Source organism: Bombina bombina, unplaced genomic scaffold, assembly GCF_027579735.1.
Source record: "Bombina bombina isolate aBomBom1 unplaced genomic scaffold, aBomBom1.pri scaffold_627, whole genome shotgun sequence".
Taxonomy (NCBI): Eukaryota; Metazoa; Chordata; class Amphibia; order Anura; family Bombinatoridae; genus Bombina; species Bombina bombina.
In genome coordinates this window covers 22,443-36,206 of record NW_026512012.1, presented here as the reverse complement: position 1 = coordinate 36,206, position 13,764 = coordinate 22,443, and the positions used below count along the sequence as shown (strand labels likewise).

General features: G+C 34.9%; 1 protein-coding gene across 1 annotated transcript in view; it reads left to right on the top strand.

The window, feature by feature from the left end:
- Positions 1-2,624: 2,624 nt before the first annotated feature.
- LOC128644091 (complement component C9) overlaps positions 2,625-13,764 on the top strand; it is a gene marked incomplete at its 3' end in the record, with an annotated part of 30,073 nt that continues 18,933 nt past the window's right edge. Inside the window, 3 exon segments of the mRNA XM_053696808.1 lie at positions 2,625-2,750; positions 5,236-5,353; positions 9,973-10,120. Coding sequence (XP_053552783.1) covers positions 2,668-2,750; positions 5,236-5,353; positions 9,973-10,120 — 349 coding nt within the window.

The following is a 13,764-nucleotide window of genomic DNA, read 5'->3' as shown; positions in this document are numbered from 1 at the left end:
ACATATCACTTTATAACCCACATTACTTTTTTCACATTATCATATAACTTTTTTTGATATCTATCATTTAAAATTTTCAGTATACCTTCAGCTTTCAGTAGCGCACCTATCACCCCCCAAATAATTCACTAGGCCAGCTATTACCATACATCATGTACATCACCCGAAATTATGGCAGTATTTCATCATTGCTAACCCTCATAATACAGGAGGAATTTATAGGCGTTCTGCCCAATGGAGTCATTGTAGATTTTAACACTGTGGGGACCTCAAAAATAGTTAAAAAATAAAGAAAATTGATAGCCCAAAGTAAGGGCGATCTAAAAGTCAAGGCTAACTGCACACATACTCAATTAATAAACATATGCAAAGACAAAGGAAAAATGAATGCAAAAGAACATATTTAATCAATTTAAACAGATAAAATTCATGCAGGACCCCCAAATACTAAAGCCAAAAACCTCAAAAAGCAGATACAAATATTGCAATATCCAAAGCAAGAAGCAAAAGTGCAAAGCGAAAGTTAGCGTTGTCATGAAGTCAAGTCTTATAGCCAACTATCCACAGACAAAGATCTGTAGTGTCCCAAATAATGAGCCAGACTTCTACCCTCAGGCAAACCAGGGAAACACACTCACAAAGAAGAAGGAAACTTTAAATACATGTACTCAGGCAGACCGCGGCCAGAGCGTCCTCCAGCTCCACTGATCTCGATAATACCTGAATCCTTTTTCGCAAACGTCTATTTTATAACTAATTTTTTATATTTATATTTACTACTACAAGTGAGAAAACTCCTCTTTGTTCTTTTTTTGGACCTCAAAAATACCTGGGATAAGAATGAGGCTATCCTACAAACTAATTAAATTTACACTTTATAGAAAACTTGGGCAGACTTGTTTGGTATGTTTGTTTATCTGCTGTCATGGACATCCACAGGGGGGGTGTCAAGGAATTTTCCTCCCAACCTGGAATACAAACTGCAGGAAAAAAAAGACAATTGAATGTCCAATTTGTTTCTTATAATTCCTCTGAATTTAGCTCTGTTTTACAGGAAGAAGCACAATATTCTGGGATTTACATAGCATTCTGGTATTTATAGTTTACTATTTCCCTCTCAGTATTGTGCCACTGCAGTTCTGGACTCTAATACCCAGCATGCATTGTACATTGGTGGGGAGTGAGCTTCCTGGAAGCCAGAACGTTTTGCATGAGGTCACACCCCCTCCTCCGTGCTGTGTGTGTAAGTGCCATGAACTATACTGTATAGGGGATTTCTATTTAACAGCAGCAAAGAAAAAGGTATCTCATTAACGGCACTCTGGTCTGAGCTAACACTTTTTGTGGAGAGTCCTCCTACTCACATACTGCAATAGTTTGTTAACGTACTGTTAGCAGTTTTAGGCTTTATGTGTATGGGTTAACTTAAGTTGGTTCTTTTGTATTTCATTTTGATTATGTTTTCTTCTTATATAGCTGTAAAATGCAACAGATCAAATAAACAAAGCACTAAATAATAAGTAAATCTATATGCTCCTTCTATTTCCATTGTATTACACCCAAGAAAAAAAGTGTAAAAGTGTTTTAAAGTTTAGCAGTGACTCCACAACGTATATATTGTACTAGAAACATTTTGGGATAAATTTCAACCCTTGATATATATTCTGCGGACACCCATGTCTGCCGTCAAAATCTGTTTAACATTCCGGAATATTGGGTTATAGAAAAGTTGTTTTAGCCAGCTCAACACATAAATCTATAGATTGATATATAGAAAAAGGTGGTAAACATTTAGAATTGTGATCACTGGAAAAACTAACAATACCAGACAACATTAAGAATTTGTTATCTGCAAAAAACAGATTCTGTTCAACCCCATAATTTGCTTTAAAATAAAATACTCAGAAGAAGTTAAACATTTTATAATCAGATTATTGAGTTCAAATTGCCATAAAAGTTTTGAAATTTAAAAAAATATTATTTTTAAATTTGTATAATGTGTAAATTACATTCACACAACGGCTTTTATAATCAATACTGAATCAATTAGCCAGCATGTTTTTATTTCCTTTAGGCTGTATATTTTGTGTGAAAACCACTTTGAAAAGCTAGGGAGATACCTGATTGTTATCATGTTTCATGTGTGCAGAACTTGGGCAGTGTTATTAGTTCAAACAGTGATACCGATACTTCTAATGGATTGGAATGATTTAGAAAATTTTGAAAAAAAAGACCTATATTTTTATACAATGTTTTCACACCACTTTCCTAATAGATTAGAATGAGGCCATAGTTTGGGAAAAACTGTTTAACAACATTATAATGTATATGCATTCATTGCCTTTACAATTTATTTGTGGTATCCAAATTTTTAAAACACAAATAGAAAAAAACCCACAGCACAAACTGTCCTATGAAAACTGCAAAACAAAGCAAATTCTGAGGATTTCATAATTTAAGAATAGGGCTTACAAAACACAAATAGATTTCTAAATAGTTGTAAATGTAAGTAATCCTTAAATAAAGAAACTAGATGCAACCAGTTAGTTATGGTTCTTTTGTCTAAATATCACATCTGATTGGTGCAGTTAATGAATAACAATGGCCAATATAAATAGATGCCAGAGGGTGAGCTTGTAGTCTACTATCTGACTCTTCAGAGGCACCATGGTAATTTTACATTGTATCCTGGGACTAATTCCTGTTCTCTTGGTTTTAGAACAAAGTGTTTCTGTTTTAGGAAAAGCCAGGTAAGGACAACATTTCTTCTTGGTGTTAAAAATAAACTTGCAGAATGTTTTAATATATTTTGTATAATGTGTAGCTAATTTTAAAATGTATTTTACCCTCTTATTGCAGCTATTGTAACCATTGTCTTTAAAGCATGCAAACATCTTTGTACCATTGTTTTATTTTGTGTCTTACTAATGTTCACTACAGTGTATGTGTCTAAATCAACAGCTTTTAAGATCACACTAAGTTTAACTGAATTAGATGCAAAGGCATCAGTGTTTGAAAAATAAAGAAAATTAATTCAATAACTCCAGATATATAAAGTGTGAACATTTTTAATTTCTGTGATTTCACTCAGTAACACCAAAAAAAAAAAATATTTTAAAAAAAGAATTGAAGTATTACCAGTAGTGTTTTATGTGCTGGCTACAGAAAAAAAAAGCTGTTTAAAAGTGTTTTCAATATTTGTTTTATTGATATTCTTACTGAAACAGTATCAAATATTTATGTACAAATCCTGTTAATAATAATGTATATCCACTTTCATGTTTTTTTTATTCTAATTTTTCATTTGATTTTTTAATATTTTAGCCAACAAATTGGGTAGATCAAAATTATTTAGAAAAAAGTATGATTTTTCTACAAAATTCACTATTAAAGTCTAAAGGGATTTTTGTTGAGAAATCATTTGCTATGTTTTTATAAAGGATTATGATCGAGCAGAAAATATGATCCTGCATTTTGTGGGTAGTGCACAATTACAAGGTTCTTTATTTAAGTTTTTTTTTTTTTAAATGTGTTATCATTATGAAAAGAACGTTTAGCCAACTAGATAAAAGCTGCAATGTTTCCTTAACATTTAAAGATCAACATAGAAGTATTGAGAAATCCCTCTGTGAATAAACATGTATGACAAACATTGTCAGTGTTGCAATATGTCCCGTAATACACTCCATCAAAGACAAAGATCAGCAAATATGTTAACTGCAATACTGTCCAGTCACAAATATCTCTTCAACTTCTATCTTACCCTAAAGAGAAATGCTACCATTCTAGAGAAAAACTAAAATGCTCTATTTTGGATGCTGATTGGAGCATATGTACATATACCAGTCTTAATTGGCTGACCAGATGCATGTGTCTTTTAATATATTTTAATACCAGGGATCAACAAATGTTTATAAAATCTAGGATCCATACAAAAACATAAAGGAAACAGATTTTTTTCAGTTTCATAGCGTTTCTGGCATGAATTAAAATTCTCAGAAGATGTAATTTAAATTTCCAGCTAGTCACATTATATTGATCAAGGGGATAAATTAATGAAAAATTGCTAATACAGAGAAAAACACACACTTTATTATCCGTTTAAGTGTGTCTATCTATCTATATCTGTCTGTCTGTCTGTTATCTATTTATCTAAAATATGAAACTATCTGTCAAATAGTATGCTAAAAAAAAAGCCCTTGTAAAAATGTTTTTAAAGTTAACATCATTTAGACATACACAGAATATTAATCAATGCATAGGAATCTGTTGGCTCTCTACAAATAAATGATAATTATAATAATAATCAAACTGATTCCTTAAAGGGAAACGTTATTGTTTTAAAAGATAGACAACGTCTTTACTACCCATTCCCCAGCTTTGCACAACCGACATTGTTATATTAATATACTTTATAACATTTAAACCTCCAAATGTCTACCTGTTTCTAAGCCACTAAAGACAGCCTCTTATCAAATGTTTTTTTTTTGCTTTTCACAATAGGGAACTGATAGATCATGTGGGCCATATAGATAACACTGTGTTCCCGCCCCGAGGAGTTATTTAAGATTTAGCACAACACAGTACTAACTGCAAGTCAATAAATAATAAATAAAATGTCATGTGATCAGGGGGCTGTCAGAAGATTATTAGATACAAGGTAATCACAGAGGTAAAAAGTATATTAATATAACTGTGTTGTTTATGCAAAACTGATGAATGGGTAATAAAGGGATTATCTATCTTTTAAAACAATAAAAATACTATTATAGAGTGTCCCTTTAACATGGGAAAACTACCCAGATATTTCAATTCGACTGTGGCTAACATTGTTGTTTGCAGACTAACAGACTAAAGCCCAGATTGACTCCTCCAAAAAGGGCAAATGATGGGAGGAGTTTGGCTATTGAAAAATAATTGCTTTAAAAAAGATTTTAATTTGTTTGGCTGATATGTTATTCTATAGCAACACAACAGAAATGTCTTGTAATTACAACATGTTTACTGTCCCTTTAATATATGTAAGTGTTTACTGTCCCTTTAATATTTGTAGCCAATACAACAGTATACAAGCATCAGTTATAACCATGTATTTGTGCATGTTCCATAGCATAAGAATGTGCACAGTGATCTTACAGAAGAGAGGATGTTTTTATGTCATACAGTATATTTTTTATCTGTTTATAGCAGGTGGATAGTGAAAACCGATGTTAACTGATTTTTCTTGTTTTTTAGGCCTGTGGAACCTATTAACATTAGACTTACTAGAGAAGTCGGGGCACCAGCTCCCATTGATTGCCAGTTAAGTGGTTGGGGCAAGTGGAGTGAATGTGAGCCATGTGCCAAGCAAAGGGTAATTCTCTTTAGATGTCTATCCATTCATTATGAGTAAATATCAAGTGGAAATGTATCTTTGTGTTCTCCTGTTTCCTATTTGAACCAAGTTATCTCCCATTCATACCACATACCTCCCTGCAATTAGCAATCTATGTCTGGGGCAGGAGGGCTAGGGTAGACCAATCATGGAGTTGGGTGTGATCATGTAGCACTGTAGATGAGTCAGCACTTTAAGGGTGTAGGGTTTAAAAGCAGGGCAGAGTTGGTTGGTAGCACATGAACATGGCTGGGCACTTTAGCTAGTGTGAAAGCGGTGTGTGTAGGTGGAATTTTTTTCCTGTTTTCATGTTGTGTAGCTAATGAAATACAATAGAAAATTATATGGGGGCAACTACACAGAGCTCTCAACTTTTCACAGTCTCAGAAAATACAGGACAGCTGGGAAGTCTGATACAATCATTTCTCCTATTTATGCCACCCTGGCTTTTTTATGTAATATTCTCTCTAACAGTTGTGCTATTCTTTCATTCAAGATGCCTGATGAAACAGCCAGTATAGCTGCGAAACGCGTTGCAACTGTTCTCATATATTATTTTTAAATATTTTGGGTTGTTGGAACACCCTCAGTTTTTTATTGCTGCCATTTTATTAAAACTTTTAACTATTGCACTGGTAGCCCGAGTCTCTTATGTCCTGAGTGGATATCAGGAGCCACTAAGAGGAGCATTATCCTACACCAAGGATCAGTGAGCTGGGAAACTGAGAGATCCCAGTCTGTTCTACTCAGCACAATAGGGTGCTGCCACCTTTGTGAATATGATTCTTTAACAAGAATTGTGTATCCCATAGTGATATCACAGTGTTACACTAGGAGGCGCCCTCTTTTTGTGATTTCTTGTTCACAGATTTGGTTTCATTCAATGTTACCACCCTCTCTCCCTTTATTTCATCCTCTCTTCCTATGATTGAGTGCAGCTACTATAATGTTGGCCTCACCTGAAATCTAAGCCAATAAGGGGTGGCTTTGCCCCTTTAGCCTCTTACCTACATTTTACAAAGAGCTTGTAGTGTACTGGACCTCCCTACTTACAAGCATATTATTATTTAGATAAGAAAATGGTTTGTTCTGTCTACTTTTGTTCATCCCATGATCAGAAATTGAAGTTCCTGAAGATATTATGGATAGTAGAATAAGTCAAACTGAAAATAATCAACATAAAAAAATCACAACAAACTACTTTCACTACTTTTTTTTTATATAGATTTCACTTTCCCTAAACGCTTGTGAGAATGTTGTTCTTTGCTTACTTCTGAGTCATGTGAGACTGTTTAGTTGGATATCATTGAGCCAGACTTGTTAAATTTGAATAAGTCTCTTTGTCCTTTCTAAACTATTATTAGATTAACAGTACTTGTCTTCAACTTTGAGTTTTTATACTTGGCACTTTTGTTAGGACTTTGGGTTCCCTGGGTGACTTGAGTTATAGTGGGTCTGTTTATGTATTGGAAAGTCAGCTTGATTAATCTTTGCCAGATGTTCAGATGGATTATAAAAAGGGTACTCAGTAATAAGTGAAGATTACAAATACTAAACAATGTAAATACTTTATTGTGTAATAGATTCCATTAAAGGTGGAGAAGTGCACCATGAAATCACGGTAGAAATGTTGGCTCTACAGATAGAGATATTAGCATCCAATAGAAACTGTGGCTAATCACACTTTACAAATCACTAGTTATGTCTTTGCAAAGGACGTCTACTAAAATACATTTTGAGAATCAAATCTGAAAAGATTAATGATCTTAGTAAAGACATTTGGAGTTCAGAGAAGAGAAGGAAGGAAATTATATGAATGAACTCTTTAAATATACTAAGGACTTTAACAAACTTTAGGAGGGCTGCAGAAACAGCAATGCTGCAACAAGAGGTTATGAACTGGAGCTAGAGTACAGATGATTCAGATATCAGACATAACCTTTCAAAACATTACTTACAGCATTATTTTATGCTTTCGCTGCTTCGTACATGGAGCCCAATATGGTAAAAATTGAACAGCTAGCCAGTACAGTTTGGATAAATACAGAAACTAGATAATTTAATTAAGGCAACATTTACTTTCTGCTATTTATCTACCTAAATGATTATGTTCTGAGCAATACACAATACAGCAGCTGAAATGATTGGATTGAGAGTAAAATAGTATAGAAAGTATAGCTGCAATATTTTCCTTTAGCATACTATTATTCTGTTAACTCTTCCATAACATAGAGGAAGGGTTGAATATGTGTGCGCAGGGTAGAGGGTGTGGATGGTCAGACACACACAGTCAATGGCAGGGATTAAGGTGCATGTGCCCACACACAAAGGTATCTTATTGTTCATATTACATGGCTGCACAAGCACATGATACAACGTTATCTACAGCAGCACCTTATCATTACACATCTGCAGAATTAGGTTACAGTATTTTAGTGCGTTTATAACATTTACAAGTATAGTTTATAAGACACTTTATGGTTGATTCTAATTGTTCTGACTTTCATTTTTGATTAAATGGGATTGTTTTTTTGGAGGGGGGGGGGTTACAGTATACACTAAGTAAAACAACACAAATATAAAATGGTGTATTTATCTTAAAATCACATCCCCTTCACCTCCACAGCCAATCAGAAACATTGACAACATGGCTTGTCATCCAAAAAAAAAAGCCATTGCTGATGTTGGCATGGGCTGTGCCATCTTGTTTTTCTGGTCTAAGCATGTGCAGATCCAGAAGATCGATCTGTGGGTGATGAGTATTTATCAAGTGCATTTGGATGTTGAACTCTGTGTCCATTTAGTGGTCAATGTTTAGTTGATAACGTGGGCAGATTGTGAGCCTCAATGTTCGTGTTTTTCTTGCATTTTATGGGTACATTTTCTGATTTTCAATTTGTTCTTATAGTCTTGCACAATGTCAGTCTAGTTTGCAATCTGCTCTCAATTCTGGACTAATCACCTGATCTTACTTCAACTCTTAATCCAAGTCTCTGTCTCTGATGTTTGCTTGCTTCAATTCTGTCTAGGTGTCAGAGCACTAGAATAGGTGTCAGAGCACTAGGACAGGTGTCAGAGAGCTAGATAGGTGTCCGAGCACTAGGATAGGTGTCAGAAAGCTAGGATAGGTGTCAGAGAGCTAGATAGGTTTCAGAGCACTAGGATAGGTGTCAGAGCACTAGGATAGGTGTCAGAAAGCTAGGATAGGTGTCAGAGAGCTAGATAGGTTTCAGAGCACTAGGATAAGTGTTAGTGAGCTAGATAGGTGTCAGAGCATTAGGATAGGTGTCAGAGAGCTAGAGAGGTGTCAGACTAGGATAGGTGTCAGAGCACTAGGATAAGTGTCAGAGAGCTAGATAGGTGTCAGAGCACTAGGATAGGTGTCAGAACACTAGGATAGGTGTCAGAGAGCTAGATAGGTGTCAGAGCATTAGGATAGGTGTCAGAGAGCTAGATTGGTATCAGAGCACTAGGATAGGTGTCAGAGCGCTAGGATAGGTGTCAGAGTACTAGGATAGGTGTCAGAGAGCTAGATAGATGTCAGAGCACTAGGATAGGTGTCAGAGAGCTAGATAGATGTCAGAGAGCTAGATAGGTGTCAGAGCACTAGGATAGGTGTCAGTGAGCTATGATAGGTGTCAGAGCACTAGGATAGGTGTCAGAGCACTAGGATAGGTGTCAGAGAGCTAGATAGGTGTCAGAGCACTAGGATAGGTGTCAGAGAGCTAGATAGGTGTCAGAGCACTAGAATAGGTGTCAGAGAGCTAGATAGGTGTCAGAGCACTAGGGTAGGTGTCAGAGCACTAGAATAGGTGTCAGAGAGCTAGATAGGTGTCAGAGCACTAGGGTAGGTGTCAGAGCGCTAGGATAGATGTCAGAGAGCTAGATAGGTGTCAGAGCACTAGGATATGTGTTAGAGAGCTAGATAGGTGTCAGAGCACTAGGATAGGTGTTAGAGAGCTAGATAGGTGTCAGAGAGCTAGGATAGGTGTCATAGAGCAAGATAGGTGTCAGAGAGCTAGGATAGGTGTCATAGAGCAAGATAGGTGTCAGAGCACTAGGATAGGTGTCAAAGAGCTAGATAAGTGTCAGAGCGCTAGGATAGGTGTCAGAGCACTAGGATAGGTGTCAGAGCTAGCAGCTGTACACCCACAACTACAACCACTATTCCTTTCTCTCTAAACACACTTAACATGAACAGAACAACCAAATCTCATCATTAGTTTCATTTTTTTTAAGACTGAACTGTATATTTACCAAGCCATTTTCCCTGCACTGTGTTTTGATAAACGTGTTAATGAATTACTCATAGCACAAATACTGTGAGCCTGTATTGTTATGTTGTGCATTGAGCAGCAAATCACAGAGCATAAGTTAAACATAGCTTAATTTTTGTCAGCTTTTTGAAAAAGAATAGCTTTAATATCTGTTAATATGTTATCTGTTTGATTATTTATTAATAAGGAAGTAATGAAAAATAAAATATCCAAATATCAAGGATTAATAAGAATAACATAGATCACTTCAGAGTAGTTCTGTGACTTTTTTGCTTTTATATTTGAAAATAATTTAAACATAATTTTTTTTTTTTTTTTAAGTATCGATCAAGGAGTATTGTGGCATTTGGTCAGTATGGAGGAAAACGTTGCTTAAGCCCTTTGGGTGACACACAGAGTTGTAAACCTGACAAGCCCTGTGATATTGAGCCACCTGTTTGCCCAAATAGCGACTACCAGTGCGAATCAGGTAATATATTTATGTGTTTATTAAAACAATTGACAATATTTTAAACTTAAAGGGACACTGAACCCATTTCTTTTTCTTGTGTGATTCAGATACAGCATACAATTTAAAGCAACTTTCTAATTTACTCCTATTATCATTTTTTTCTTCTTTCTCTTGCTATCTTTATTTGAAAAAGAAGGCATCTAAGTGTTTTTTTGTTCAGAACTCTGGGTAGCACTTTTTTATTGGTGGATGAATTTATCCACCAATCAGCAAGGACAACTCAGGTTGTTCACCAAAAATGGGACGGCATCTAAACTTACATTCTTGCATTTCAAATAAAGATACCAAGAGTATGAAGAAAAATTTATAATAGGAGTACATTAGAAAGTTGCTTAAAATGTCACGCTCTATCTGAATCACAAAAGAAAACATTTGGGTTCAGTGTGCCTTTAAAGGAAAATTAAAGATTTTTTTGTGCTTTTTCTTTGCTCTTATCCAATAAACTAGTACTGAATAAGCACACCCTTGATGTTAGTTTCAAAATAAACAGCTTTAACCTTTTTATACAAAAAAATATTTCTGTACTGTGCTTTTTTACAAGCACCACGAAAGACAATTTAAAGGGACATGGAAATAAAAAAAAGGCCTAGTTCACAAGTGGAGAGCAAAAATATTAGCGCTTTTGAGCCCTAACAACACTCGTTAACTTAATTGTGCTCTTATTTTTGCACTCTCATAACAAGTTTAAGGCAAAATGGTAGTGCAAAAGCCTCAGGTGCACTAACGTCTCTAGGTTGGATTCAATTCCTCACCTAATAGACTTGATGAGGCATACTGTATGTATATATTTATTTATATGTCTGTGTGTGTTTGTAAAATTGGTTAACTACCACAAAAAGTTACATATTAAAGTTATACTTTTCAAAAAATATATATATGTATAAAACATTGATTTAAAGGGATATGGTATAGGACAAGGTGTTTGACTGGAAAGGGCTCAGATATATATATATATATATATATATATATATATATATATATATATATATATATATATATATATATATATATATATATATATATATATATCTTTGAGCCCTCCACAATTCAGCACCTTGTTCTATACCATATTCCTTTAAAACAGTATTTAAAAGTTTATTTTAATGAAAAAGATATTTTTTGCTTTAAATATTTATAAATATTAGTTAAAATGGATTTTTTTTTATATTATAACCTCAGGTCTTCAGTCACACATAACTCACTACTTAATGAAGCTTAGCACAGCTGCTAAAACTGTAGGACGCACTAAAAAAAATGTTGGCCGATCTAACATTCTCTGGTTACCTAATTTTAACCATGAACTTTTAATATCAGCTTGTTCTCTATTGTTGCGCTATCACTAGAGCTCCACTTGTAATTTGGGCCAAAATCTCTTGGTTAAGCCAGAGAAGAGATATTTTAGTTTATGTCTATAATTAGATTTAGCTAATTTTCTCTTTTTTGTATTTGCAATATATAGTTACAGTATATGCAAACAATTGCACAATAATACAATGATCTGATACATTAGCAAATGTTCTATTTTATGTCCTTTTAATGTTCTTGTACAACCAGATAAACTATTGCAAACTAAGCCAAACTCCAATTTAACTTTCATGAGATGGTGACTATGGGTTAGATTTATTAACTGTCGGGCGGACATGATCCGCTGTAGCCCGACATTGCTAATTGCCATTTGCCAACAGCATACACTGTCAGCATTTAATATTGCACAATAATTTCTGGTGAAATGCTTATGCAATGCCGCCCCCTGCACATTCACGTCCAATCGGCCGCTAGCAGGGGGTGTCAATCATCCCAATCGTATCCAATCGGGATGATTGCTGTCCGCCACCTCCGAGTTAAGGAGCAGCGTATTTTTGTATTTATGCATACAAACTTAAAAATAACTGCCATTTTCACAACATACTTTATAGAGACAATATTCTATGCATAAAATAGTTCAATGGAAAGCTGTTTTAATCAATAACAACACATTCAAATTTGTGTTCATTCATGCCTAGGGATTAACTGTCATTGGCTAATAAGGGAAACTCCCTGATGTGTATTGTTCAACAGTAACACTTTCACAAGCACCCCCCCCCCAGTTTATAACCATTTTTATTTTTTATAAAATATATATACTTTATATATACCTTAAAGGGACATTAAAAACGGTAAAATTGCAATGCATGTGTTTAATTGTATATATAAAAAAACACTTTGCAATATATTTTCATTAGTTATTTTGTCCCATACCTCACAACATTTGTCTGAAGGTATTAGGGACACATTTGAGGTTGAGAGGACGTTGCCATTTTGTAGGCAGGGCAATGTCAGTAGGGGGAGAGTCACAGGTAAATAGTGCATGGGGTATTGGAGTTGTCAGTGGGTGTGTCTGAAGGTTTGTGGGCGTGTCTGTGTGGTCTGGGAACAGGGCTGAAGGAGATTCTGCAAAGGCTGTCTCAAGGGACAGCAAGACAGAGGTCAGAATTAGGTACTGCCCCTCTGATATAGAGAGCATTGGGAGGCCGTTTGTCCCCTTTCCTGTAATGTAAAATGTGGGCTTTCAAGATCCTGCAAGGAATGAAAGTGCAGACTCCAGACTTAAACAGCCTACTCACTCTAGAAGCTCATTTATAGCTGTGCATAGTTGTCCTCAGTAAATGAGACAAGATAAATCATTATAAGCAAGCAACAAAGCAATAAAAAATGCTCTAACACATTTTCTTTTTTGTGTTTTTTTTGTGTGTAGTTTATAATGGCAACATTACTAGCATGCTCCACTACAGCATTTTCAGTGAAACGTAGTGAGCACAGATGGCACTGTTAGAAACCACAAATACCCCAAAACTAGAGTAGAAGTATTATTTTATTTATTTTTTTGCTGCTTGCTAGGGTTGGATTTCCTTAATCTCCCTGCTCAGAAGACAATATTTTGTAAATATTGTGTTGGAGAGACAATACAGTGCTCAATACAATAGCAGTTTAATAATTATAATGAAAGTTTAAAGTAAAAATCATATTCAAAATTAGACATGCTCAAAAATCGGTATTCTTTTCGGTTTAAACTAAACGGATGCTGAATATTCGTGGTACATATACATTAATTTAAATTAAACAAATGTAAATGTTACTTTGCTACAAATTCACCTGTAGTGTTACATTCTTACCTCTAGCTCACTGGAGAGCCGTGCTAATCTCGACCCTCCGGGCACGCTAATAAGAAGTCTTTAGTGCAGGCCCTTGGTTCTGCCCCTGGGGCTCTGTAAAGAAGGGTCAGGAATAGCGTGGCTCTCCAGCACGCTAGAGGTATTATTAACCCATTAGGTAATTTAGGTAATTTTAAGGAAACAAATTAATGCTAACAACATTTGTCAGTATTTGTTAATTTTCTTTACATTTCTTGGTGCATTCGTTTGGAAATTCGTCTCATGAAAACGACACTAGAATTTGTGTTTTGTGTCTATTAACAATATTAAAATGTGTATTAACAGTATGCAGCAAAATGCAAATTTAAAGTATATAGTAGAATTCTTATTTTAAGTATGCAGGAAAGAATCAAAATTCTACTTCAATTGTAAATTTCAGCCTTGGCGAATTTTTACACCTGCAGATCCTGC